At 42.4% G+C, this 27,325-nt stretch overlaps 1 protein-coding gene across 2 annotated transcripts; it reads left to right on the top strand.

Moving 5' to 3' along the window:
• The first annotated feature begins 206 nt into the window (after positions 1 to 206).
• On the top strand, positions 207 to 26,880 carry QSOX2 (quiescin sulfhydryl oxidase 2). 2 transcript variants are annotated; one of them, XM_032130740.1, is made up of 12 exons: positions 207 to 534; positions 7,048 to 7,148; positions 8,340 to 8,388; positions 9,501 to 9,609; positions 9,791 to 9,881; positions 11,212 to 11,357; positions 11,883 to 12,026; positions 13,847 to 13,976; positions 15,831 to 15,953; positions 17,046 to 17,196; positions 20,709 to 20,897; positions 23,079 to 26,880. In XM_032130740.1, the coding sequence occupies exons 1-12, from the start codon at positions 207 to 209 to the stop codon at positions 23,627 to 23,629; spliced, it is 2,112 nt and encodes a 703-aa protein (XP_031986631.1). In that variant the 3' UTR covers positions 23,630 to 26,880. The 2 variants fall into 2 exon arrangements, with proteins under 2 accessions (XP_031986631.1, XP_031986633.1); XM_032130742.1 differs by having other exon boundaries at positions 248 to 534; positions 9,504 to 9,609.
• Positions 26,881 to 27,325: the final 445 nt, after the last annotated feature.

The raw sequence follows: 27,325 nt of genomic DNA, 5'->3' as shown, positions 1-27,325 counted from the left end.
ATCCCCGCTTCCCTTAGGGACACGGACGGTCCCGTCAGGAACACGGACAATCCCCGCTCCCCTCATGGGACGCGGGACGGTTCCCGATCCCCTCAGGGCCACGGGACGGTCCCCTCAGGGCCACGGACAATCCCGGCTCCTCTCAGGGCCACGGGACACTCCCCGTTGCCCTCGGGGCAGCGCCGCTCCCCTCCCGCCGGGCCGCCATGGCCGGCGCGTTGCTATGGCGCGGCCCCGCCCCGCCCCTCTCCGCGCGTCCCAACATGGCGGCGGCGGGCGGGGGCCGGCGGGCCCTGCTCCCGCTCCCGCTCCCGGTGCTGTTCCCGGCGCTGATCCCGGTGCTGCTGGCGGCTGCCGCCACGGCGCGGCTGTACCGACCCGGGCACGACCCGCTGACCGTGCTGACGGCCGGCTCCGTGCGGCCGGCGCTGCTCAACTCCTCGGCCGCCTGGGTGGTGCAGTTCTACAGCTCGTCCTGCGGCCACTGCATCGCCTTCGCGCCCACCTGGCGAGCGCTGGCGGGGGACGTCAAAGGTGAGGCTCGGACCGGGTCACCGCGCACGGGCCCACCGGCCGGCCGCTGTCCTGCGGCCCTTCGCGGCCTCCCGCGGTGCCCGGAGCTGGTGCAGGGCCGCGGCGGTGCCTCGCGGTGCCCCGAGAGACGCTGGGCTGGGTGACCGCGGGGCCTCGGTCACTGTGTCACTTGTGGGCCATGCCACGTGTGCCCGGGGGTTGTGTGAGCCGCGGTGCCTCGGCGTGTGAGCGTCACCCTCATCCCTCTGCTCTGGTTGTGCCTCGGTGTGTGAGCATCACCCTCATCCCCTGCTGTGGTTGTGTCTCAGTGTGTGAGCATCACCCTCATCCCCTGCTGTGGTTGTGCCTCGGTGTGTGAGCATCACCCTCATCTCTCTGTTCTGGTTGTGCCTTGGTGTGTGAGCATCACCCTCATCCCTCTGCTCTGGTTGTGCCTCGGTGTTGAGCATCACCCTCATCCCTCTGCTCTGGTTGTGCCTTGGTGTGTGAGCATCACCCTCATCCCCTGCTGTGGTTGTGCCTTGGTGTGTGAGCATCACCCTCATCCCCTGCTGTGGTTGTGCCTCGGTGTGTGAGCATCACCCTCATCCCCTGCTGTGGTTGTGTCTCAGTGTGTGAGCATCACCCTCATCTCTCTGTTCTGGTTGTGCCTCGGTGTGTGAGCATCACCCTCATCTCTCTGTTCTGGTTGTGCCTTGGCGTGTGAGCATCACCCTCATCCCTCTGCTCTGGTTGTGCCTCGGTGTGTGAGCATCACCCTCATCTCTCTGTTCTGGTTGTGCCTTGGTGTGTGAGCATCACCCTCATCCCCTGCTGTGGTTGTGCCTTGGTGTGTGAGCATCACCCTCATCCCCTGCTGTGGTTGTGCCTCGGTGTGTGAGCATCACCCTCATCTCTCTGTTCTGGTTGTGCCTCGGTGTGTGAGCATCACCCTCATCCCCTGCTCTGGTTGTGTCTCAGTGTGTGAGCATCACCCTCATCCCCTGCTCTGGTTGTGTCTCAGTGTGTGAGCATCACCCTCATCTCTCTGTTCTGGTTGTGCCTCGGTGTGTGAGCATCACCCTCATCCCCTGCTCTGGTTGTGCCTTGGCGTGTGAGCATCACCCTCATCCCTCTGCTCTGGTTGTGCCTCGGTGTGTGAGCATCACCCTCATCCCTCTGCTCTGGTTGTGCCTTGGTGTGTGAGCATCACCCTCATCCCTCTGCTCTGGTTGTGCCTCGGTGTGTGAGCATCACCCTCATCCCTCTGCTGTGGTTGTGCCTTGGTGTGTGAGCATCACCCTCATCCCCTGCTGTGGTTGTGCCTTGGTGTGTGAGCATCACCCTCATCCCCTGCTGTGGTTGTGCCTTGGTGTGTGAGCATCACCCTCATCCCCTGCTCTGGTTGTGTCTCAGTGTGTGAGCATCACCCTCATCCCCTGCTCTGGTTGTGTCTCAGTGTGTGAGCATCACCCTCATCTCTCTGTTCTGGTTGTGCCTCGGTGTGTGAGCATCACCCTCATCTCTCTGTTCTGGTTGTGCCTCGGTGTGTGAGCATCACCCTCATCTCTCTGTTCTGGTTGTGCCTCGGTGTGTGAGCATCACCCTCATCTCTCTGTTCTGGTTGTGCCTTGGCGTGTGAGCATCACCCTCATCCCCTGCTGTGGTTGTGCCTTGGTGTGTGAGCATCACCCTCATCCCCTGCTCTGGTTGTGTCTCAGTGTGTGAGCATCACCCTCATCCCCTGCTCTGGTTGTGCCTCGGTGTGTGAGCATCACCCTCATCTCTCTGTTCTGGTTGTGCCTTGGCGTGTGAGCATCACCCTCATCCCTCTGCTCTGGTTGTGCCTCGGTGTGTGAGCATCACCCTCATCCCTCTGCTCTGGTTGTGCCTCGGTGTGTGAGCATCACCCTCATCCCTCTGCTCTGGTTGTGCCTTGGTGTGTGAGCATCACCCTCATCCCTCTGCTCTGGTTGTGCCTTGGTGTGTGAGCATCACCCTCATCCCCTGCTGTGGTTGTGCCTTGGTGTGTGAGCATCACCCTCATCCCCTGCTGTGGTTGTGCCTTGGTGTGTGAGCATCACCCTCATCCCCTGCTCTGGTGGTGCCTCGGTGTGTGAGCATCACCCTCATCCCTCTGCTCTGGTTGTGCCTTGGTGTGTGAGCATCACCCTCATCCCTCTGCTGTGGTTGTGCCTTGGTGTGTGAGCATCACCCTCATCCCCTGCTCTGGTTGTGCCTTGGTGTGTGAGCATCACCCTCATCCCCTGCTCTGGTTGTGTCTCAGTGTGTGAGCATCACCCTCATCCCCTGCTCTGGTTGTGTCTCAGTGTGTGAGCATCACCCTCATCCCTCTGCTCTGGTTGTGCCTTGGTGTGTGAGCATCACCCTCATCCCCTGCTCTGGTGGTGCCACACAGCCAAAGTAGCACATGGGACAGAGCAAGGGGTGGGTGGTGGAAGCACAATTCCAAATTAAAGGTTTTGAAGGAATCCAGGGATAAAACATCACCTTGCACGCACACAGCAGTCCAGCTGTGGGTTTGCATGCAAGTGTCCCTGTGTACCCGAGGTTTGTTTAGACTGAGCTCTTGAAGGCACGATGTTTATCTTCTACATGTTTTGTAAAGAGAACAGCTTTTTTTCAGAGAATAAACAAGAAAATACTGTGGTACTGGAGAGGCCAGGCACACACTTGATTTATATCTTGCAAATTCAGTGTAGTGTGGATGGGCTCAAAGGGGGAAAAGGATCACCAGGAAATAACACAAAAATCTAGCAAAGTGAGAACCAGGTTTTCAGATTTATCAATTAGTGACTTAAAAAGAAATGGTGGCCTCCACAGTTTATGCTGAGGGACCTGCCTTGCTGTGTCTTAGCCTGCTCAGTTTTTTTTGGCAGGTGCTGAAGTGTTTTACTCTATTTGTAGATGTAAGGAAACAAATAGGCCCCTGAGGTATCGATTAAAGTTCAGTACTTCTGCTGGGGAGGAAACCTGAGATCAAATTTGTAGGAAATGTTATGCTTAATATAGCGGTGTAAAAGGCTTTTGAACTACTCTTAATTTCACATTTCACCCAAGAGACGTTTCTAGGATGGAGACAGCAGTTCTAATGCACTCATCGTTTCACTTTGAGAGAGAGTGAAGAGCTTTGGCTGTTCTGTGACACTCTGAAAAGTGTTAACAACTCACATGAAATGTAGGTGCAGTATTAGGTGTATGTTTAGATATATGGAAGTGGAAACCAACCCAAAAATAGGTCCTGATGAACTCATCACACACTGAGGAATTGTGATTGATGAGCAAAAACTCAGAGAGAAAGAGAGCAGTCATGGTTTTCAGAGCACTTCACGTGCTCCTTACTTGCATGAAGGGTTTGTTTATAAACCAGTAACTTTTTTCTGTTTAATTTGCATAGATTTATGTAACATTTTGTCTACTGCTTTGATCTGCTTGTGGCCAAAATAATATTACATCTTCTCCTTCTTTGAAGTAACAGGGAGGTCTTTGAGCACAGCAGTGGAGAGCATAAGAGCCCAAACTGGCCAGAGCTTTGGTCAAAATAAGACGGGAATTTACACAGGATTACAGCAGTGTGGTACCTTTGTAACTCGTAAAGGCTTCTTCAAATACATATTTTCTTTCTCACCTGCAGTCATGGTAACTGCAAATACTGTTACGCACTTGTATTACTGCAGCCAGCTAAAGGCCTCTCTCTCCTTTAATCCATTACATTTTTATGAAGACTTTCATTTAGAAAGTGGATTTTGAAACTTTGTGGACATTGGCACTACCAGCAAATGCAATTGGCTTTTGATGTTACTTGTCTGCAAAATGTTTCTATTTTCAAGTTGGGATGAATGGCTTTTAGGAGGAGACTGAGAACAGTCACACTTCTCATTGGTAGCTTCATCAAAGAAACCAAACCCAAAACATTTTGCCCACTTAATCTGTCTCAATATTTCTTTTTCAAAAATATTTACTCATCTGCTAGGATATTAAAGATATACTTGAGGATGCAGGTTCATTTACATTAGGGAACTCCTAGGTCACTGGGGTTACGTTTGCTGATTTGGTGTCCAAACAAAATCCGGTTAAATCGGCGCAACAGCTTTGTCCAAAAAAGGCCTGTGCTAATAGAGTTAATTTTTATTTCATTTCTCATTTGCTAAATCTTGGCAATACTACCATTGCAGACTTCACAGCAGAACATAATCCTCCTGAAAAATAGGATCAGTGCTTGCTTTTGTGTAATTTATGTTTTTATTTTGATACTCCCTCTCAGAACAGGCTTTAAGCTCAGTCAGTGCTGCTGCTTTCCTAATCACACATTTCATTTTATTACAGCAGTGGCCAAAGTGGCCATTAGAGTTAATTGTCCTTTTTCTGTCTAAAAGATGATTAAGTCTATCCAGAAAAATATCTCTGGGCTGGAATTATGTGTAGTAACAAACCCTTGGAAATCCCACATGGAACAACCTGTGAACTACACACAGAATCAATCCACTCCTCAGGATCTGGAATAACTGTTCCAAATTCAGCAATAATGATTTCCTACTACAAATTGTTCTTTGAATACGTTTGGTGGGGAACCAAATCACCTTGTCATCATTCAGGAAACAGCCTAGTGTCAAAATAGGCAACTCTCAAGCAGCTGTGAGGGAGAGGTGCCTTGTGATGAGCCTTTTACCTCCCTGACTGAAACTTCCTGATGGAAAACACCCAGCTGGAGAGGATGCTGCAGGTTTGTGAAAAGAAAGCGTATTCCTTGTAATTCCCTGGTTCCTGCTCTGTGGCATTTCTCAGGCGGGAGGTTTGACCCACCTGCAGGTTTCCAGTTTGTCCAGCACAGTCCTGTCATTCACTGGAACTTGTTTAGCATAAACAGAGATTGTGTTGGTTAACGCATCATTCATCTGCCTCTTTCCCATCGTTTGTGAGTCAGTATTTCAAAACCACTAATGCTAATTTAAAGTTAATCAGCATTTTAAAACAAGCCGACCCAGGCTACAGTGCCGCTGTAACTCCAGAGTGTAGGCTGCACACTGCAGCAACTCTGGCATCCCTTGGAAAGGAAAAGCTCCGTTTCCAGCAGCAGGAATGCTCAGCAGCACATCCCAGCTGGTGTTCTTTAACCCGGGTGTTTAGCTGGGGTGGGGCTGCTTTGTTGTGCTGGGTTATTTGCATTGTGTTCAGAGAGCCCCTATTCATGGCGTGGAGGAGGATCCAGACAGGTGGAAAAAGGAGGAGGAGTGGTGAAGGTTGAATGAGGGAGATACCCAGAAGCCAAACTTTTCTTTTGTATTTTGCATTTTATGTGATGAAATGGGCTGTTGTGTCCTTTGTGCTGCTGTGAATGGGTGCCCATCTGCTCCAGCGTGTTTGAGGGCTCTCCTGGTGCCCGCTCAGCTCTTGGCACGTTCAGCACAAACCTCTCCATCAGCTGCCCCAGCTCCTCCAAAGACACATAAAGGTCAAGCTAAATTTCAGAGGCAGCTAGGCCAGAACTGTCTGTCAGCTCTTGAACTTGATGAAGCTTTCATGCTCTTTGCTATAAAAGCAGGTTTAATTTTAGTGCTTTTTAAATTTTATTGGGAGTTGTGGGGGGCCTTCAAATTCTGCCCACGGCTGGTGTGATTTAACTTTGCTTTAAAAAGCAGCTGTCTAAAGATTCTCTTGGAGTGGTTCTTCCTTAAAGTGATTGCTGCAGCAGAGCCTGGCTCAAAAAGATAAATTCCCAGCAAAAAGAGAAGGAAAAAGCTGTAAGTTAGTTGAAAGCTTTTACTGAAGTTATATAAGCATATTTATGGAAATACTTGAACTCTTGTGGTTATTGCTGTAAAGAAAACCCAGAGTGGTGCTCAAACTCAACTGTTTAACACTCTGGTTAAAACTCAAGTATTTTTTGGGGTATAACTAATGCATTTCTGAACAATACTGCCAGATACATAACATCTTTCAGCTGACACTATATGAACTGGGGGCTGTGTGTAATTCTGAAGCCTCTCAGAAAATTGTAAGTTGGAGAAAAAGCAGCTTGTCAAAAAGGCTCTAGTACAAGGTGCATCAAATTGATGGGTTTGTAATTGACAGCCATGTGGATGAGTAACTGTTGGATGAATTTTATTCAGTTATATATATTCTACATGCTCTATTTTATGAGCTCAGCTAATGGGAAAAGCTGAGGAATTCAATCCAGTTCCTTGCAAGTGTTGGGTTGGCCCCGATCTCATCTTCCTGGATTCACCCCTGCGACTGCTGCATTGTGTGTTGGGATTCCTCTTGTTTAGGTGCATTGAAAACACTGGTGCAGCCAAGAAAAACAGGGAGGTTTTAGTTATTTTAAATATCAGTAGATTGTATTACACTGGGGGATGGAAATGAATGGCAAATGAGAATCGACCCAGGGCTGGATTTTTATGCCACTGGAATCTCTCAGAGTCCTGTTGCTGGTTTCCATGGGAAGCAAGGTAATTCATCAGCTGGGATCCGTGGTCACTTCTGCTGAAAATTGAAAGATATCTTTGTTTCCAGACTGGGAATCTGCAATTAGAGTTGGAGTGCTGGATTGTGGGGAAGAAGGGAACTACGAGACGTGCAAAGAATATGGGATTCACTATTACCCAACTTTTAGGGTAAGTGGCAGAACATCCTGCCTTAGGCAAATGATGCATGTTTTATAGTAATTAAAACCATAAAGTGATGTGTAACTCATTGTTCTGTAGCTGGAGTTTTGCTTTGCTTTGCTGAGAAAATGGCAGAGTTGATAAAAGATTAATTTGAGGGTTTTTTGCTGAATGCAAGAGCCGATGCAGCTGTTTTGAGCAGTAATTCAGTTCTCAGTTCTGAATCTGAAAAATTCTTATTGAAAGAAGGTATCATTCTATGAAGTATCATGTTATCACATGTATATAACACCTAGTTTCAGTAGGTTCATTAGATAATCATTTGTATAAATATTTTTCAAATTCACATGTTACAGGATTATTAATAGGGTTTTTAGTTTTGGTGTGTGAAAGTAAAGGGAACACATTGAAATTGCTTCATGAAAACATCTGATTGCATGACCAGTTAAAAATTTACTGTTGACTGATCCTTCACTATTTTTGTGATTAATTTCATAATTTGCTTAAGCTGCTTTTTAAAGGGGATGCCACATTAGCCAAAAGTATCTGCCATTGTTCATTTTTAAGTCTAAATGCAATTTTTACCTTCTCAGTCCGTCTGTATAATCACATTTTTAAGTATGAGCAGAATGTGGTGGATGGAAAGGGTTGAATAAACTGTGATGACAGGAGAGGGAACAGGAGACATTTCACTGTAGGATTTGTGATCTTTTACCCTGATAATAAGAACAATATTTATTTTTTTTTACTCTTCAAAGTTTTAGGTGTAAATTGTGATATCCTCTTAATTAAACACTGAATCTTTCCCATTTTATTTTTTGTAGCAGAAGGCAGCCAAGCTCCCTTAGATCTCCTGTTTAACCACTGGAGGGAGTTGGGAAAATGTGAACAGTGTTCTGAGTGCACACACAGTTGGTAGCACTGATTTGGTGATCAGTTAATTTGTGTTTGGGTTAGTGTTTGCAGTGCAGGATCAATATACACCACTGAATTATGCACTACGGTATTTTTCCTCTTGCCCTCGAGTAGGTGAGAAGCAGCTTTTTCGAACTCATAGGCTAAGAGGGAAAACTGTTTCCTGACCAGATAAATTAAAATGTTTTGTAGTTAGAGCTGTAAAAGTGAGAACTCTTGAAAGCCATTTTTGTTCCTAAATTGGGCTTTTTTGTCTGATGGTGACTTCTCTTTTCTCCCACGCAGTACTTCAAAGCATTTACAAAGCAGTTTACAACTGGAGAAAATTACCAAGGTAAGAACATTTTACTGTGAGAAATTCCCAGAGCAGTTTTCCTGTCAGCCAGGGCTGTGTCACACAACAAGCAAAATCCCTTTGCCTGTCAGTTACTTTGGACAGGAATGGGATGGACACTGATTTAAAACAGGATATTTCACGTACTCTATGAAGTGTTAATCAGAATTTTAGTCAGGAAAAACATTTCTTCAAGAACTTAGGGATCACCTTCCTAATTTTTTTTTTTTAACGTAGCTCTTAATTTCACAAATGGCTTGTTAATTTTTTTTAATCGCTTTTTTTTCCACCACACCCCTCATCAGCAGGAGATCCAATTTGCTCAATCCTGACTCCGGTGCCTTTTGATCCCTTGGCCACTTTCCAGGCATCCTGAGTTGCACTGGGAGAGCTCCTATTCAGATGGTGACTCACTGAAAATAGGCTTATCCCAGGGTTTGACAGGATCACAGCTTGAGGTGGTTTGTCTGGGACAAAAGTAATGTTGTCCCTTTCTATGGATGAACATTTAAAAGGCCAGAGGTCAGAGGAGAGACCACCTGCACCATTAACCCTTCCTGTACAAGAGAACCTTAGTGATACCTTTCAGGCATTTGAGATATTTTCTGCTTTTTAATGTGGTTCTTTTAAAGCAAATAAAATATTCTCACACTTCAGTTATTTCCTCCTCTTGTTCATGGCTTTGGGGCCTCTCCATTTGGTAGGAATGATACACCTTGGCAGATTTTAATTCATGATTAATATCCTTATTGCAGTAAAACTGCTGAAGTTGCCCACAGCAACTACTGTGAAAATGTTCACATTGAGAATCAAGCTTTGTTTGAAGAGAAAATCAGCAAGGCAGGCAGATGGATACATTTGGAAAAGTCTTGATGTTTTATTAATGTTGGGGTGGGATGACAGCTTTAAAGTATGATCTCACATCAACATTAAAATGAAATCCTATAACTAAATCCTGTTGTTCAGCCAAATATAATGCTGGCTTTTCCAAATTTTAAGCAGAAACCTGACCCAGAAAAGCATGAGAAAACTCACATGCACAGAAAACCTGCATGTGAGTCATTTTTTCCCAGTTTTCTGAAGGGTTGTGGTTTTTTGGAACCTGTTCCCAGCAGGAGCAGATCGAGAGCTGCAAACAGTTCGTCAGATGATGATTGACTTCCTGCAGAACCATTCCCAGGAGGTGAGACCTCCTGCCTGCCCACCACTGGATCCAGTGCTGTAAGTTCCTTCTTTCAAATGTAGCTGCTCCCTGTTTATTCAGTTAATTAAATAAACTGTAGAAGATTAAAAATGAAGTGAGTTTTTTTTTTTCTTACTATCAGTTCTGCTATGAGATTATAAAAGGAAATTCCATGAGTGTATTGCATTCTGTGCTAAATTGCTTTTCTTTTCTTCAAAGGTCCAGTGATGTTACATCTCTTTTTGACAAGAACAGCCACCACTATACAGCCATTGTGTTTGAGAGCAACAGCTCCTACATTGGCCGAGAGGTAACGTGTGACCTGTGGGGGACAGAGTGACTCTGAATGATTTTACCATAAACCAGCTGGATTTGAGCTTATTTAGCCAAGCAACCACTCTCTGATTATAGCACTAGAGCAGGTCACACATGTTTGGGGGATCATAAAACCCAGGGATTTTATAGGGCTGTGGTGTTCAGTCATACAGAGGAACTTGCTTACAAAAGAATGTGATGTCATGTTAACTTCTTGCATTCCTGTTTTAGTAGATTAATTTATCAATTGTCAAGCACAATTTTCTTTCAAGATTTGAAAGATCGTGACAAAAATATTGTCAGATTACATTCTTGTTTTGTTACTGCTAGAGAACCATTTATAATACTCATTCTTCTGGGCAACTGTTTATAATAATCTAAATTCTCCAGTTCTTTTTCTTCATATGTAAATTTTGGGAAATTAAGATGGTAGCATGAAACTTTGCACAGTTCAGAAACACAGAGGAAGTGGAAGTCTTTCAGTTTTGCTTCCCAATAGACTATTAGAGTGGGCATCCTTTCCCCTCCTAGTGAGCCTGCTGTTAGCTCAGACAACTGTTACTTTTATCCTAGATCTTGGCAGGAAGAGAAGAAAAAAAAATTGCACAATTATCTTGGCATAATCTGTGTGGAAACATCCAGTGTCTGCAAAATGTTTCTGATTAGATTTGGTGCTGACATGGCCCAGTGTCATGAGTGGAGGAGACTGTGCTGCCAACAGTGGGAATCACTTTGGGAAGCAGGCTGCTTCCAGACATTTGTTCTCTGGAAGCTGCTGTGGTGATATAAGTGGGCATTACTGAAGAAATGTGAAGGTTATAAAGCTCTTCAGCTTTTTATCACACTCGCTTTGTTTTTATTAGAGAGGAAGACAGAGTTGTTGGATTAACACAAAGTGCAGTCTGCTTTCAGGATAAAAAATGTTTGCTGGTGTTATGTAGTATTTGAGCTTTAGAGAATAGTTTAGTGAAACAGAAGATAGCATTGTTTTCATGTTTATAACACGAGACAATATGGACAAACCTTCCCATACTGCTGAAGAAAAGGAGGCCATGTGTCATCAGTGATGAAAGGCAGGAGGAAAAGACCAGGATAGACAAGAAAAATAAAAAAAAAGGAAGATGGGAGTAATAATTTCTAGAGAAGAATAAATCTTCTTTAAGTGAAATTGTTCATGTGCATGGAGCAGCCGTAGCTGCATTTCCTGCAAACAGCTTAATGATGCCCTTAAAGGATGATGCACTTCACCTGTTTATGTGTCTTGTCCTGCAAGATTGGATATTCCTTGAACAATGTGTAATTCATGTCATCCTTTCATTACCCAGGTTATCTTAGACTTGATCCAGTATGAAAACATCGTGGTGAGGAGAGCGTTGAATTTTGATAAACCTTTCCTGGAGAAACTGGGGGTCACCTCAGTCCCCTCGTGCTACCTGATACAGCCCAATGGCAGCCATGGGTTAATTAACAAGTAATTATCTGTAAGAGGGTTATGGGGAGGTTCACTTAACTTAGAAAAATGTCAGGATTTGATGTCCTGACACCTCATCAATATATTGTACTGACTGAAGTTGTGTGTTCCCTGTATTACCAATAAAAGACCTAATACTACTTTTATTTACCACCTTTGGCCATTTATAGCTTTAATTTATTACTGTGGTATTTCTGAAAGGAAAAAGCTTCAAAACAAAAGTGGAAAAAATAAATGAAGCATCAGAGTTCTTAAAAAAATCCCTTTTCTTGTGTGATGTGAATTGACATTTGGGTAAGCATTATTTGCTCTTATTTTGAATGGAATGTCACACCACTAATGCAAGTGATTTGTTTTTCATAAATTGAACATTATTTCTTTTCACTTTGTATCATAACAGACCATGCTGTGGTAGGACTGTAAAGCAGAAACCAAAGTGAATATCTTATTTTATAAATACACTGATTTGCTTTGGACATCCACTTAGTCTGAGATTAAAAGTGATCTCTCTCTGTCCATTTGCAGTTTGAAGCCTCTACGGTCTTTCTTTTCTTCATATTTAAAGTCACTGCCAGGTGTAAGGAAAAAACTCCTTTTGCCACTCCAGCTGCCTGCTCCAGAAAACAAAGAGGAGAGCACAGAAATCAAGGTGTGGAAAGAGTTTGATAAGTAAGTGATGCCCTTGGTTTTGATAAATTTAGTTACTAAAACTTACCTGCAGCTTTTTCTTGCTGTGTGGGAAGCTGTGCTGTAATTTATTATAAAATCCTAGTGCAGTTCCATATTTTACTTCATTTCACTCCGTTCAGTTCAGTTGTGAGCAGCTTTTCAAACAATTCACAGGTGAAAGTACTGAGGGCTGCCAGTATTTTTAGCAGCAAACATTGCACTGCTATGGAAGGAATGTTTTTACCAAAAGTATTGTTAAATATTCAATTGCCTTGAAAATACCGAGGATTTTTCACCCATTACTGAAATGTGATTTGAATTGGTGGAAAACCTCAGGAGTCATCAGTGTCCCTGAAAAAAATAAATAGTAAAATACCAAGCTGTAACATTTCTGTGGGAAATTCTCTGTCTGTAGTAGTGAAGCAGTGCCCACTAAAAAGGGCTTGTCAAGTGCAAGTATAATAGAAAATACTGAAGTCACTGCAAAAGATGTTTATCACACCAAATCCTCTAAGGTTTATCTTCACCCTCTTTCCCTCTTTGAGAGAAGGATGCAAAGCCTTTGCAGAGAGATAATCCCTCAGCATCTTTAGATGGAAAAGATGTGGGACTGAGTGCTTTCATATAATACTTATTTTCCTTTCACAGACACTATTAGTGTCATCTTCTTTCAGTGACTGTTATAAAATACTTGACATGAAACATTCTGTTAGCAAAACAACTTAGTTAAATTGAGCTGCTTTCCAGCAAGGCAAAATCTTGTTGACATGAATCTCCACTCCAAGTATCTTCTAAATAGGATCCTTTTGGAGAACCTCCTGCATTCATGTGGATGTCCCTTTATTTAAGAAACTTGAAGCAGAATTTTGCTGGTTTTTAAAATTTAAGTGAGTACTTTATTAATTAAGGAGATAAATTCACAGTAAGTCTGTGGTTTAAATTAAGTTATAGATGTGGTATATATGGTTATAGATGATTCTGTCTTTTAATATGTTCTTTCCTGCATGTTATTTAGGAGGTGGGATCAGCCAGCTTTTTGAATGATTGGTTTTTAATTCTGTTTTTTAGAAACAATAGTGCTGCTGAACTCTTGCAAGAAATGTTAACTCTGTGAACTTCTGTTTGCTCAGTTCTGTTGCTCTGTCTCACTCTGCCTGAAAAGCATTGAAAGTTGGGTCTGTGTGCCTGGTGCATTTGTACTTTGTAAAGTGGGTTTGATTATGAAGATATTTGGTTGTGAGAAGGAACTGTGAAAATGTTTGATTCGGTTTATGTTGTTTACTTGTACCTGTCATAACTCTTGTCTTAAGAGCTGCTGTGATTTAGCTCGTAGGGAAAGGACCTGCAGTAAAATTGCTGCATTTGAGAGAGAATTTCTAATTCAGTCCTCTTCAACACTGACATTTTCAGCCTCGTTTGCACCCCTGCCCTGTGTTTAATCCCCTGTTGTTGAACAAAAGCCTCCCTTTGTTCAGAGCATGTCCTGTTTCTGTTCATGGTCAGCCCAGCAGAGAAGCTGTAATTTCCTTACACCAGGGCTATAATTCCATTACAAGGTAAAGCTGCTTGGGAGGCAACAAGTTCAGTCAAACATAAAAAAAAATTTTCTTATGTGTGGTTGTGCCTCAGTTATCCAAACCCTGCCTGTGACACTCCAACGGAGCAGTCCCTGCCGGGCAGGACGCTGCAATCACTGTGGGGTGGCCAGCGCTGGAGGAGCTTTAATGACACCTCCTCTCCATCAATTTTACCTCTGTGACTGGTGAGGAAACGAGTGGCAGGAAGCTGCCAGTGCATGCCAGGATTGATGTGTGTTCCAGGTCCAGGCTGTACATGGCTGACCTTGAGTCGGGATTGCATTTCCTGCTCCGGGTGGAGCTCGCCACGCACAAGGCACTCGAGGGAGCTGAGCTAAAGACCTTCAAGGACTTTGTCACCATCTCTGCCAAGGTAGGCACTTCTGGGCTTTGATTATTTGTGAGGATGAAGCAACTCCTCCACCATAAGATTTATCATGGGACATAAGTCTCTCAAAATGTCTTGCACGGTGTTTAAGTGTGTGCGTCCTCAGTAGCTTAAAAAAGGGTTTGGTGGGTTTATTTAAAGGCTATTTTTGAGGTATTGTTTGCTGTTCTGACATACTTACAGGGTTAAAATGCAATTTAATTTCACCTTAGGGGGCTCAAAATTAAATAAAGCTTAAGTAGTCTGCAACATATTGAACTAACATTGTAAATATAGTCCATTTATCAGATTTTCAGGATAAGTAGCTATTGTAACCCAGTGGGATTAAACCAACCTTTGTTTTTCATTCTTGACTTTTAGATTTCATTAATGCATACTTGGCAAATGGTGTTCTACTTAGAGATGTTAGCTTCTGTCTAAATTTTGAATATAATTGAGGTACTGTTTTTAATTAAATAGGTATTCAGAAGTAACTGAGATATGGAATATAATTGAGTATTTAAAAATTAAAAATGCTTACATGTTACATTTACATGAAAATATATGTAATAAAATGTGATATGAGTTGAAAAAAATTTAAATAATTTTGCTTTATAATGCCAGCTTCCTGAAATGACCAATAGCTCGTTATATTTACTTATTGTGTAGCTAACACTATGTTTTACTTTTAAAAAGTGAATCAATAACACTTAAGGGAATAATAAGGCCTATATGAACCATTTCCAAATATCTGGGTTTATCTGAAAATCAGACAGACAGCTCCTTACCCAGCCAGCTCCCCCCTGCAGCCATCAGAGGTCAGAAATCTCCAGCTGGCCTCATTTCTTTAAGAAAGTGTGGTGGTAATCTTTCCATCATATTATCCCTAAAACATCCTCTGTTCTTCCTGATGGCTCCTGGCCAGCTGATGTCATTTGCTTCCCTGGCTGTTGGTGATAAATGGGGAATGTTCTCTTTGGGTGCCTGCTCATCTCCACCTGCCCTGTCACACCAGGGGTTGCTGTCCTTTATTTGCATTTTTTAAGTCATCTAACACTTTCCTTGCAGCTCTCATTCATATTTTCAGGGGTTTCTGTTAGGAGACCTTTTTATACTCTTCTCCTATTTATAGTGGTGGTCAATCCAAAAGGCACAGAGGTCTTTGATTCCCTGCTTGGGGAATTTTCATGACTGAAATCCTGCTCCTTCTGGAAGGGTCCTAAAGGATGGCAATCATACTGGACTTAATTCTGTAGTAATTACAACCCTCATCAAAGCATTTCTGCTGTGAAATAATGGCCTTAGCACTGATTTACAGTTCCTCACACTCATCTGCCAGGCGGTGGCTCCTGTAAATTCCAAGTTAAGGAAGTCCCTGATTCCAGATCACTTTGGAAATCACTCTTACACATATGAAAGGGAAAATGCTCTTCTGGATAACAACTCCTAAATTGACAGAAATCTGACTAAGAAGAACTAATTTTTGTGATTGAGCTTCCAAAAATGAGAAGGATTTCAGCCTCTCTGTTTCACTGAGGTGTTATACTCTGTTTTGAGCAACATTGTGAACTGAATTATATTCGTGTGAAATCCTATAGAATGTCAAGTTGTTCTGTAGCATTCCTGCCTGCTTTATTTTTAACATTTTGCACCAAAAAACTTGTTGAATTTCATAAACAAAAGCTGGTGTGAGATGGCTTTTTACTGAAAGCAGAACAAGTAATTTATTTGCTCATCAGAAAACAAAATGAAGCATTTTACAGACAGGAAAAACATCTGGATAAAGCCGAAAGCATCTCACTGCTAATGAGATTTGTACTTGGAAATATTTTCTTCCTTGTTTTTTTTTATTTTTCTCAGCTTTTTCCTGGCCGTCAGCCTGTGGTGAAGTTGTTAGAGACCTTGCAGGAGTGGCTGGTGAGCCTTCCATTAGACAAAATCCCTTATGATGCTATCCTGGATCTGGTCAACAACAAAATGCGGGTAAGCTGTTCCCAGTTCTAGCATAAAACACGGCATTAGGAAAGGATAAGATTCTATATCAATCTCAGACATCACTTACTGATGCTCCCTCAGTCATAATGGAGTTATAAGAAGGTTAAAATGAAAATAAAGTGAAATCATTAGCAGAAAATAAAAACCACATCCACAGGAAGAAATTGAAATGAGAGGAATTGAAACACACAATCCTGGCTGGGTTTTATAATGAGCAAGCAATACTTGTTCCCTAATGTCATCCCCAGGGATGCAAGATTCCCAGAGGATATTTTTGACTTGCTTTTGCTGTGCCTGCTATCAGCAGGATTCTCTTGAAGGTCAGAGTTTAAGTGATGGGGAATTTATTCACTGCAATGTGCATTATTCCTGAAGAGTTTCCCCAAATATTCTTCCGTTTCCTTGCTGGAATCCCCTCCCACTTGGGCAAGGCCCTGTGATAGGGCTGTCTTTGTGCAGAACTTAGCAAGTCTTTCTTCCCTGTTTCTGTCTGAAATTTGGAAAACTCCTTTGTGTGTTTTAGGAAGAGGAGAGAGAAGTCTCAGAAACAAAAATCTTGCACTGGATTTTAGGTGCAACAAATACGGAGTGGGTTTGTTCTAAGATGAAATAATACTGAATTTTACAGCCAGTTAAGGCTTTGCATTGTAAATCATGTAAACCTTGTGGAGCAGTAGGGAATTTTGAATGTGCCCAGGGAAGCTGGAGCTCTGTCAGTGTACAGGAATATTTTTGTGTGCTGTGTTCTTAAAAAAAACCCTCATAGGTTAAACTACTTTGTGTGTTCTGTCAGGCTAATTTTAGTAGGTCTGATGTCAGTGACTGAACATTTTGTGTCATGTAATACATGTCCAAGAGGGATGAGTTTTATGATGGTGCTTCAGAGTATCTGAGACTTAAGGATTTTTAAAAGTTTGTTTGCCTTAAGCATGAATTCATCAGCAACAAGTGCAGAGTCATTTATTGTTCTTTACCCTGGATCACCTCAATCCCATGTGGGATCAGCTGTGCTGCTGTGTTCAGTGGTACATTTAGGCCCCAGAGCAGCACATACTTAAAATGCATCTCTTTTTTTTTCAGATTTCTGGGATATTTCTCACCAGGAAAGTCCAGTGGGTTGGCTGCCAGGGCAGCAGACCAGAGCTGAGGGGCTACAGCTGCTCCTTCTGGAAGCTGTTCCATACCCTCACTGTTCAGGCTGCACTGAGACCAAAAGCTTTGATAAACACAGGTGAGCAGCAAATATTTCTGGTGTGTAAATCCTCAAGGAATCCATTTGTGGAGAAGAGTGGCTGCAGGGCTGCACCAGCAGGGGTCAGAGCTCGGCTGCAGCAGGAAGCCTTGGAAATGTGCTAAATAAAGTGTGTGGCCCTAAAGCTGGGAGTAAAAAAGAAAAAAAAAAAGAAAAAAAAAAAAGAAAAAAGAAAAAAAAAAAAGAGAGAATTTCAAACAAAAAAATTTTGAGCTCCCTGAAAAGGGATGAAAATGATTTAGGTTACCTGAGGTTGCACTGGGAATGAAATTTGAGGAAAATGAGGTTTAGCCTTTCACTTCAGTAGCTATAAAAGATGTACAGCCATTAGCTGATCCTTCTGTAATGTTATTTCCTAAATACTGTATGTTATGACTGTTTGAGGGTTTTTTTTCAGCTGAATGTACCTGTCATTAATCCCTGCAGTGATTTACTACTTTGCCAGCACTCTGTAAAATTGCTTATTTTTAGACTTGCAGCATCTTGTGAAGCTGATTGTTAATATTCTGGTGATGATTCCTGTTTAAGAAACATGCTGGTTATAAAATCTATTTTCCTCACCCAACGAAAATAGAATTACTAGTGCTAAAATTTTGGCCTTCATATGTTTTTATTCCTGCCAGGACATTGCTTTGTTTGGTTACAGTTCTATTTAGTTTTCATTTAAAGCCTTTTAAATACCTTTTCCAAGGAATATGAGAATTCTACATGGACATCATAAAACTCAGAAATTTTCAATTTACCAGTTGTTGATTGTATGTTAGAAAGTATTTCATTATTTCACACTATAAATACATACATTTGTCCAGCATTATTTGCAGTCAGGGTGAAAATCCTTCAAATCTGACTAATTCTCTTGCATTTTTTGATAGCAAATCATCCTGTTGTTGATTTTTATTTCTCTCTTTGTTTTGTTTGTTATTCATGGGGCAGTATATTGAATTTCTTCTATTTAGTGCTTTCACTGCCTGGTGAGTTTAAGGGGTTTGCACTTGATGATTTTGAGCTGTTCAGCAGGATCCTGCATAACTTAAATTTCCCTTTTTAGTACCAAAGTGCTCTGATTAAATCTAAAAAAAATTCTAAATATTTAACTAAACAAAGTTGCACCTCAAATTGTTTCAGGCATGAGCCTGAAGTTAAAAATACATTGTAGAACCTGAGAATTCTTTGGCACAGTTAACCCTGGCTGTAAATCGGGCCAGATATGTGATGATCACTTCTTATGGTGAAAGAATTGGGTCAGTCTGAGACTGTGGGATTATGTCTTGGGAGGTTTTCCTCTCCTTATTGCTTGTTTAAATCCCATCTACTAAAAAGCATGATGTACTCCCTAATCCTTCCCACCACAGGTAGGGTTTTATGGTTCTTGTCCACTTTAAAGATTAGGGTTACCCTGAATTGCAGTAGTTTGGGAGGAAAGAGAAAAGGAGGATTACACGATGATACATGACAGATGTTAATAGAAGATTCATCTCGGGGCTGATAAAAGAAAAACAAACAAAATGAGCCATTTTGCAATTGTTTTCTTTCTAAAGCAGATGTATTTTTCTTGATCGTCCCCTGTGCTCGAGGGCCTGGCACTCTGGGTGAACTTGCTGTGGCTTTCTTGATGAAATGATTTTATTGGGCTGTATTTGATACATTTTAATGCTGAATGGGGAAATTTGAGCCAGCAGTGGGAGCAGCAGGAGGGATCCAAAGGAACTCGGGACAGAACTGCTCACACCCAAGGATGTGTAAAATCATCGTAGAAATCATTTCCTGAGCACACTTAATTACAAGAAATGTGGTTTTAGGTAACAGGATGTGTTGGTGGGAATAAGACAAGCTTGTGGATTTTATCATAAATTATCTGGATTCTTTTTTAATCTGTTGGTGAATTTGGCAGATCTCCCCACAAAATGAATTTCCAGGGGTGTAACACTGCACAGGAGAACAGATGTAACTAAATAAATAATAAATTTGTGTATGAATCTGTTTCTCCACAAAGACATAATTGGCTGGTAGTTACTTCTGTTGTGTTTGTTGTTGGGTTTTTTCCTAAATACATATTTCAGTATAAATGGTAAAACTGTTCTGCCTGAAATTCGTTTCAACTTCCAAAATAATTTTCCAGCCTTTCTTTTAATGCAGTAATTTAATCTGCTTTAATCTTATGGCTTTTATTTATACATGTCAGTTCAATCACAGATATTGAATGGCTGAGGAGAAATTATGTGTTTTTTAGGATTTCTTTGGGCTTTAAAGATTTTTTTTTGCTGCTGTGTTTAAGAATATCCCGTTGTTGTTCTAAATAAAGGTGTTGATGACAGTCTTGATGTATTTCCCATATCTATAACAGATGAGTGCTCTGATAGTTTGAGCAGGTTTTGTTGAGGATGATTTTTTTTCCCAAGAAAACAAAGCAATAGTAAATTACTCGTGGTGTTCAGCAGCAGGAGTCTGTAATTTGATCAATCTGCACCATAAAATGTGTTTAATTTGACAAGTGTGTGTTCGTGGTAACACACAGTACATTTTAAAATACATTTTGACATAATTTACTGGGTCAATTAAGCATGAATCAGAAATTCTTTGAGACTGAGATGAAACCATTAGGATTTCAGCAAATTATATCAGGTTTTCAAACCACTTAGGAGATGTAAGGAGCTACCTGCTGACACAATAAAGGCCACAAAGTCCTCAACCTGTGCAGGCCTTATCTTCCTGCTGAATTAATTATCCTTTTGCATTATCTTTAGGGTGAAAGTGAGAATGTTATAGAAAGAATCACATGTTGGTGTTTATTTTAGGAGGAATTCCTGATTTACTCTTGGAAGTGCAAATGTTGCTCAGCAGCTGCTCCGTGCATTCAGAGCCTGCCAAAAAAGCCGTGGAATTAATAACTGTAATGAGATTGTGGTGCTCTCTAATTCCTCACAATTGTGGAGTAACAAACAGCCACCACAGGCACCTCGTGCAGCACTCACCAGAGGAGGGTTTGACTCTTGATTTTTCAGTAGCAAGGTCACCATAACTTCAGTGCCTGGGCATGAATGCAGTGGTGAATGCACAACTTAAATATTCATTTAGTTATTGGGCAAGAGCTTGGAGAAAGCCTCTACTTCCACAGGAGTTGTGACATACAGAAAGTGTGAACTTTGCATATTTTAACAATTTCACAAATAATGATAAAAATAATGCCTGGTTTTCGTTTAACTAAGTTTGGTTTTCCCCTCAAATTTTAAGATGCTCTGAAAGGAGAAATTTCATTTAGAGAACACTTTTATTTTATTGTGTTGTTCAGGGTAACTTTGAGCACAGTTGTACAGACTGAACGTGCTGTATGTATTGGTATAAACAGCCACTTTAAATTACAAAAGTCACTTGTTTCAGATCTCTAAAGTCAGGTGTCAATTCTATGGAACAAAAATTGAGCAACTTTTCCTTTCCTTCTCCCCCACTTCACTTTCCTGCTGTTGGAGCTGTGTCTGTCACTTGTCTTGTAGGTCTTGAGGACAACCCCCAGATTGTGCTGCAGGTCATGAGGAGATACATCCAGCACTTCTTTGGGTGCAAGGCTTGTGCTCAGCACTTCGAGGAGATGGCCAAAGAATCCATGGATTCCGTGAAAAGCTTGGACCAGGCTGTTCTGTGGCTGTGGGAGAAGCACAACGTGGTGAACAACAGGCTGGCAGGTAGGGCAGAGAAACACCTGAGACAGAGCTGGGCCTTTCTGCAGAATGAAAAACATCGTGCTCAGAGCTGGTTTCTTCTGAGAGTTCACCTGTTGCTTGGTGAGAGGCTCTTTCTGGAGCACAAATCAAAGCCTTCTCCAAAAAGAGCAGTTCAGCTGCTTAGCAGTGGATAAAAAATAATAACATTTCTTTCTGTAACAGTTTAGGGTTAAAACCTGCCTTTGTTTTGTTTTGCAAAACGATGGCAATTGAACAAGAGGCTTTCTCAGGACAAAAGAGCCTCAACTCTTGGCAGATCAGCAGCTGAATAAAATAAAATTACTGTATAAAGGAAATCTGTGCCCCCTCCAGATCCCTGTGTTTGCAGTTAGACCAAAAGTGCTGTTAAAATACTGGTTGTGTTTAATCCATTCTGTTATGGGGGTATCAAGTAACTAAAGCACTAAAGAAAATTGGTTTCTCTTTGCACTAAATCCCTGTCTGCTGTTATGGATCTGGGTAATGCAGCATTAGTTACAATTTAAATATGCTACATTGTGTTCTTATTATGCTCATGCTGAATTCCCAAGATTTATGAAGTATTAAATACTGTTGTGAGTACAAACAGTTTGCCTCCTTTCTCTGAGGAGAAAAAAAGTAAATAATTAGAGATTAAATAAAAGCATCCCCTAATTTTGGTTCCTTTTGCTGGGCTGAACACAGGAGCAGGCAACTCCTGTGGACTTGGAGTTGCTAAGTGGTGGAGCAATGCACTTATTTAGAACATTAAGGTATTGGAAAACTCACATGGATATTGATTTAGGTGATGCAGCAGCCAGCTAAAATACCCTTTTAGTAAGAAGTATAAACACACTGGAATAAATAATAATGTTAAATTATGCTTTTTAAGTTTGCTAAAATTTCTCAGTGGGACAGTGATATATTTTCACCCTTAAAAGCTGCATCTGTATTTGTGGCCCCTTGTGAGAAATGATGTTTGGTCTATGAGAACACCTTGGGGCAGCCTTGGAGTTGGGTCAGGCGGTGGCTGGATATGGCTCTGCCCTATTGAATTATTCCCTGTTCCTTCAGAATGCACAGGATTTACAGCATTTCCCTCTTTGGCAGGAAAACACCGAGTACATGGAGGTTTCTGTTTGTAACCTTGCTGTAACACATTTTGTTTCTGCATTTTCTATTGAAACAAATTGATTGCTGAGTGATCTTTAGGATAAAAAAGCAAATGTGCTCTCTCGCTCATAAATATCAAGGAGACAACTATTTTTAAATGTCTTTTGAAGCCCTATTTTACCCAAAATCATGGGGAAGTTTCCTGCCTTTAAAAAGAATAATAATAATAATAATAATATGAGAATCTATATTTCTGAAATACTTTAAGTGTTAGTGTACTAATCAGGTAAATACCTTAGGTTTTTTTACCAGATGGAGATTTTTTTTCTAAAAATTATCTCCATTCACATTTTAAAATGTTGGGTTTCAAATGAAAGGGTGACACCAGCAACAGTGTTCAGCTCAGAAATGTGGCCAGAGCTGTGAGCATCTGAAATGGTAAAATTAGATCTAATTCAAGACAGTGTTACGTGTTTAAAGACTTGGTTTTTAGCTGAAAAATACATCTTAAATGTATTTTAAACATGGCTTTTAAAGTACTGCAGACAGTTTGCTCTGGTAATGATGCAGAGCTGTGGAAAAGCAAGCTTGGGATGGAAATGGTTCCCAACACAGAAACATGAAAATATCTGAGTGTCTGGCCTTGGAGCTGCTCCTGCAAACCAGGCAGAAAACAGGGATTAAGGAGCACTGAGTGAAAAGAGCAGCTTGTTTTGCACCATAATTCAGGTTAACCCTCGAGGGCCCAGACAGTTGTGTGTTCCTGCCTTCTAAAAGCAGCAATTGCAGGAGTCGGGTTGGGATTGAAATGCTGCAGCTTTTGCTGTGAGAAAAGGGAAATAATTGTGATTTAGTGTTTGTACTTTGAAATGTTTCGGGTCAGAATTGATGAGAAAATTGATGGGAAATCACAAATTTGTGATTGTCTTGGTTTAATTCAAACATTATTGTGCTGTGGCTTTTTATGCCAACCTCACTGGAAGTGGGAACGACTCCCTGTGAGGTGTCTGATGGTGCAGCTTTCTCAGTTCATTCCTCCTGATTTTTTTTTATTTTTCTCCTCTCAATTAGGTGATTTGACTGAAGATCCAAAATTTCCCAAAGTTCAGTGGCCAACTCCAGACATTTGTCCTGCATGTCATGAGGAAATCAAAGGGCTGCACAGCTGGAATGAAGACCAAGTTCTGCAGTTCCTCAAGTCCCACTACAGCAGTGAAAATATTCTCTATAAATACACTGAGAGCCAGGCTGACCCCAGTGACAACGAGCAGGGAGACACAAGAGAGGTGAAAGACAAAAGCCTGCTGAAGAACCCAGGGGGAAATGGAGAAAATAAGCTCCAGGATAAGGAAAACCCAGTAGATTCAGGCTCCAGGGTGTTGGAGAAGCCGGTGGGAAATCCTGGAGCTGTCCAAGGTAGCGGGAAAAACGCGGCCGCATCCGTGAACCTCAAAGGGACGAGGCAGGCTGTGTCCTTCCTAGGGATTGGATTTTCCAACCTAGACATGAGTCTGTGTGTCATCCTCTATGTGGCATCCTCCTTGTTTTTAATGATCATGTACTTTTTTTTCCGGATGAGATCCAAGCGCTGGAAAGTGAAGTATTATCGTTCCTCGGTGTAGGAGTTCTCGTTGTACGTGGCTGTTCAGTCCCAGACACAGCTTTAATATTTATGATCAGGGATTTTATATGCAGTATTCCTTGTTCCAGACCCCTTTCTTCCCGAGGCATTTCCCAGGTGTTCAGCTGAACAGGTGGAGCTGGCCTTGAGATCCCCAGGCTGTGCCCGAGGCCACATCAATGTCCTCGCAAGGGAGCGTTGCATTTGTCAATTAAGATTTTTCCATGACTTCCCACCAACATCCTTTACTCATTTCCAGAGTAAACATTGCATTATGCAATCCACTGTGCCTGCTGGAGAAGGAAATTGGATATTGTTTTGTGTATTTTCAAGTCAGGTGTTACTTTTTTTTTAATTTATCCAGAGCTGATTTCACCTCCCCGAGTGCTGAACGGTTCCTCTGAGTGGTACCTTGGCTGCTTCATTGGGAGAAGCAGGAATTCTGATTTTTTTTTTCAGGAAACAAGAGTTCTCTTTCTGGTTAAATCAATTTAAACCTCTATGACTTTCTGAAAAGTTATTTACATGGCATATTTGAAGTAGGAAGCACTCCATGTTCCAGTCGTTCATCCATCCTCTGGTGCATCCCAGCCAAGGATCTGTGTGTGCCATCACTAGGATGAGAGTTTTGCAGCACAGTGAGCAGCCTGACTCTGACTGCTAAGTAATTATGGTGTTACCCAGGTGGAAGCCAATCCTGATGAAGTCTAGGAAAGGAAAACGATGCTTTTAGTGAAGGACAGCAAGATTTGTGTTACCATGGCAGAACAGATGGAAAAATCTGCAAACACTGAGTTTCTTCTGTCGAATTTCTCCATCACAACAGGGCAATTAACACTTCCCTTGGTATTTCCAGCTCTGAGCTCACTGAGTGTCAGGGGTAAAGCTGTCTGTGCAGTGCAGAGAACAGCCCTTCCTCCATCCCTGCTGCTGGAGTGCCCTGCTGGGATCAGGAAGGTTCCCTAATGGGTAAGGCCCAGAGCTGCCCCATTCTGGGATGTGGCAGTTCCCTCTACAGGTCAGTCTGGGGTCCTTGGGGCAGCAGTGAGAAGAAGCCATGTAAACATTACAAAATCATCCTTGGGAGTAGGAGCTGCTGTGATCCTGGCTGGGGGGGGATAATTCACGTCCTGGATAGTGAAGTTTATAATCCTATCCAATGTAATTGAGCATGTTCTAGTTATCCATTACCTAATCTTTAGTTAATCCTAATAGGTTTTGGCCTCAATGTTTTCTCGTGGCAGTGAGTTCTCCAGATTAATTATGTTATATAAAAAGGCTTTTCCTTTCAATTCTGCATTTGCAACTTTTAATTTAATTGAATGTTTGCTGGCTCCTCTGTTACACGAGAAGGAATAAGAAGTCCCTGGCCAATTCCCTGGATTTTACCATTGGTGTGTCCTCCTCTGATTTCCCTTATAAGCCCCAGCAGAGAAAGTTTGAAGCCTGGCAACAAAAAAGCACAAAAACTCCACAGGATTATTTTTTCGCAATCAGATGTTGGTTGTTCACAAAATGGAGTATTTCTGCTGTGTCTCTGCAGCATCCAGTTGGAATAACAGAACTGAGCTGCAGAGATTCACTGTCCCTTGTAGCTTATCAAAATAACACCCACATAGAGGAACAACTTTCTGGGGGTGTTGTGAACGTGTCAGAGGCAAAAATCTCAGTTCACATGACTGTGTCAGTCCAACATTCCTGCAGAGGTGCTGGGTCTGTGCTCTTTGAGGACCCTCACAGTTCCAGAGTTCTGGCACAAGGAGCCATCCTGGGCCTTGTCTCTTCAGGAATTTATGACTCCCTATCATTAGAGCACTTGGGCTTGGATATGCAAACACCCTGCAAGCATGAGAGGGATGGTGAGCCCGTGGGGAAGGGGAGTCCAGGCTCATCAGGGCCCTTGGGTTTGGGCTGGAATCCAGTGAGAGGAATCCATTCAGAGGAAAACCTGGAGATTCCACATTTAGCGTTGAAAATCAGGTAACTTTTGGGAGGCCTAATCTGGGCAGGTGTTCCCAGCCCACCAGCAAGGACACTTAGCTTTAAAAGCAAATCCAAACACCAGGAAGACCTAACCCAGCACAGCAATGTTGGATCTGGAAAACTGGGCCAGTTTATTCCTGCTGTCAGTATTGTTGCACGTTCTCAAGTTGACATTCAGTCATTACTGCTGTTGTTTAGAATTCTACCGAACACACAGACCTGGTTTCATTAGCTTTGACTCATTCTGCTCTTTGTCGTCTGCACATGAAAGCAAAAGACTTTGGAAAGTTGTAGGGATGATTTTGCCATTAAAAAGCAAGTGTGGGTTTGGAATAATGGAGGGGTTTTGCTACACACATTTAACTTCCACATTGCTGTGACACAACAAAAATGAATCAACACTCAAACTTCAGTGGATTATTTTTGTCTCTTCAGAGTAGAAAAGTGTGAAATTAGGATGTTGCTTGCCTGTGTTGGTGCTCCAGCTCTTGCCAGTGAACCAGCCAAGGCTTTCACTTCAATATCCTCATCTAGGAAGGTTTTCTTGACTTTGAATTCACTTGTGTAAACTTGGTTTGCTTGGTTTTATTTTCTGTATTTTCTAATGACAAATTATATCATTTTATGTCTCTGTAACGATCCAGTCTGTGCTGGGGGATGGGTGATGCTGCCAGGAAAGTGTTTCTGGTTTAAAAATTGCCTCCAAGCCCCATCTCCTCAATTTTGAAGGGTTTATTTGTGCAGTGTGTTGTCCGCAGAGGTTCCTGCAATGCCACTTCCCTGGGGGGATCGTGCTGTGCTGGAGGCAGCCAGCTCCAAGAGGGATTTCTTGGCCCTTTGTAATTCATGGAGTTTTCCTTGCTCTCGGGATGTTTTCAAACAGGAAATATTAAAATAAAAGGAGTAGAATGTGCCAGGAGAGACAAAAGCTGCAAGTGCTAAAGAAACCTGGTGAAGTTATTTGTGAGAATTCCTGATTTTCTGTTTCCAGCAGTGTATCCATCCTGCTGTTCCTGCACAGAACTGGATGGGAACGAAGGTCCCAGGTGTGTTGTTGCACATGAGGTGTTGAAAATAGTGACCATACCGTTTCAGTAATTTAAATGTTCTATTTATTTGAAGTCATTAACTTGACATTTCCAAGTCTGTTCTGGTTTGATTGGGTTTTTATTGTCTCGTTCCTCTCTTGGAAGGAAAAGTGACTGTTTTGTACTAAATTGTAAATTAATGTGCTTGTTTAAAATAAACTGCAAACGTTTGGGCGAAGTGGATGCGTTTGGGCTCTTTACCTGTGTTTGCAAATTGTCTTTAGCTGAACTCTGTTGCCAGGACAGCTCATGAACATGTCCATTATAAACCATATCCTTCATCTTGGGAAGGTGTATTTTTAAGCCCAGATTTCTCAGGAGCGGCTAAGGAATTTGAACGAGGGAAGAGAAAATGAACCAGGAAGAAAGAAATGTTTGGGTGGGTTGGTTTTTATTAACAGTTGGGGTTTATTAATGGCAGAACCCCAAGCGAAGAAATCCAGGGACAGGTCTGGTGCCTGCTGCACCCTGAGCAGGAGGGCACAGGAGGGTGTGCAGGGAGAGATCAGCACCAGGGGGTTTGTGGGGTCCTGGGTGTCACAGTGTGAGGGACCACGGGGCTGGCAGGTGCCACTGGTGGTCCTGAGTGGGACACAGCCCCTGCCCTGCCTGCTGCCCGGCACAGC

Source organism: Corvus moneduloides, chromosome 21 (genome assembly GCF_009650955.1).
Source record: "Corvus moneduloides isolate bCorMon1 chromosome 21, bCorMon1.pri, whole genome shotgun sequence".
Classification (NCBI taxonomy): Eukaryota; Metazoa; Chordata; class Aves; order Passeriformes; family Corvidae; genus Corvus; species Corvus moneduloides.
This window is presented reverse-complemented; position numbering and strand designations above follow the sequence as displayed.

Excerpts from the sequence above, each read along its gene's own strand:
- QSOX2 (XM_032130740.1), top strand. The coding sequence starts at position 207 with ATGGCCGGCGCGTTGCTATGGCGCGGCCCCGCCCCGCCCCTCTCCGCG. Across the intron at positions 7,149-8,339 it reads ACTATTACCCAACTTTTAGG|TACTTCAAAGCATTTACAAA; the intron begins GTAAGTGGCAGA and ends TCTCCCACGCAG. Across the intron at positions 9,610-9,790 it reads CCACCACTGGATCCAGTGCT|GTCCAGTGATGTTACATCTC; the intron begins GTAAGTTCCTTC and ends TTTTCTTCAAAG.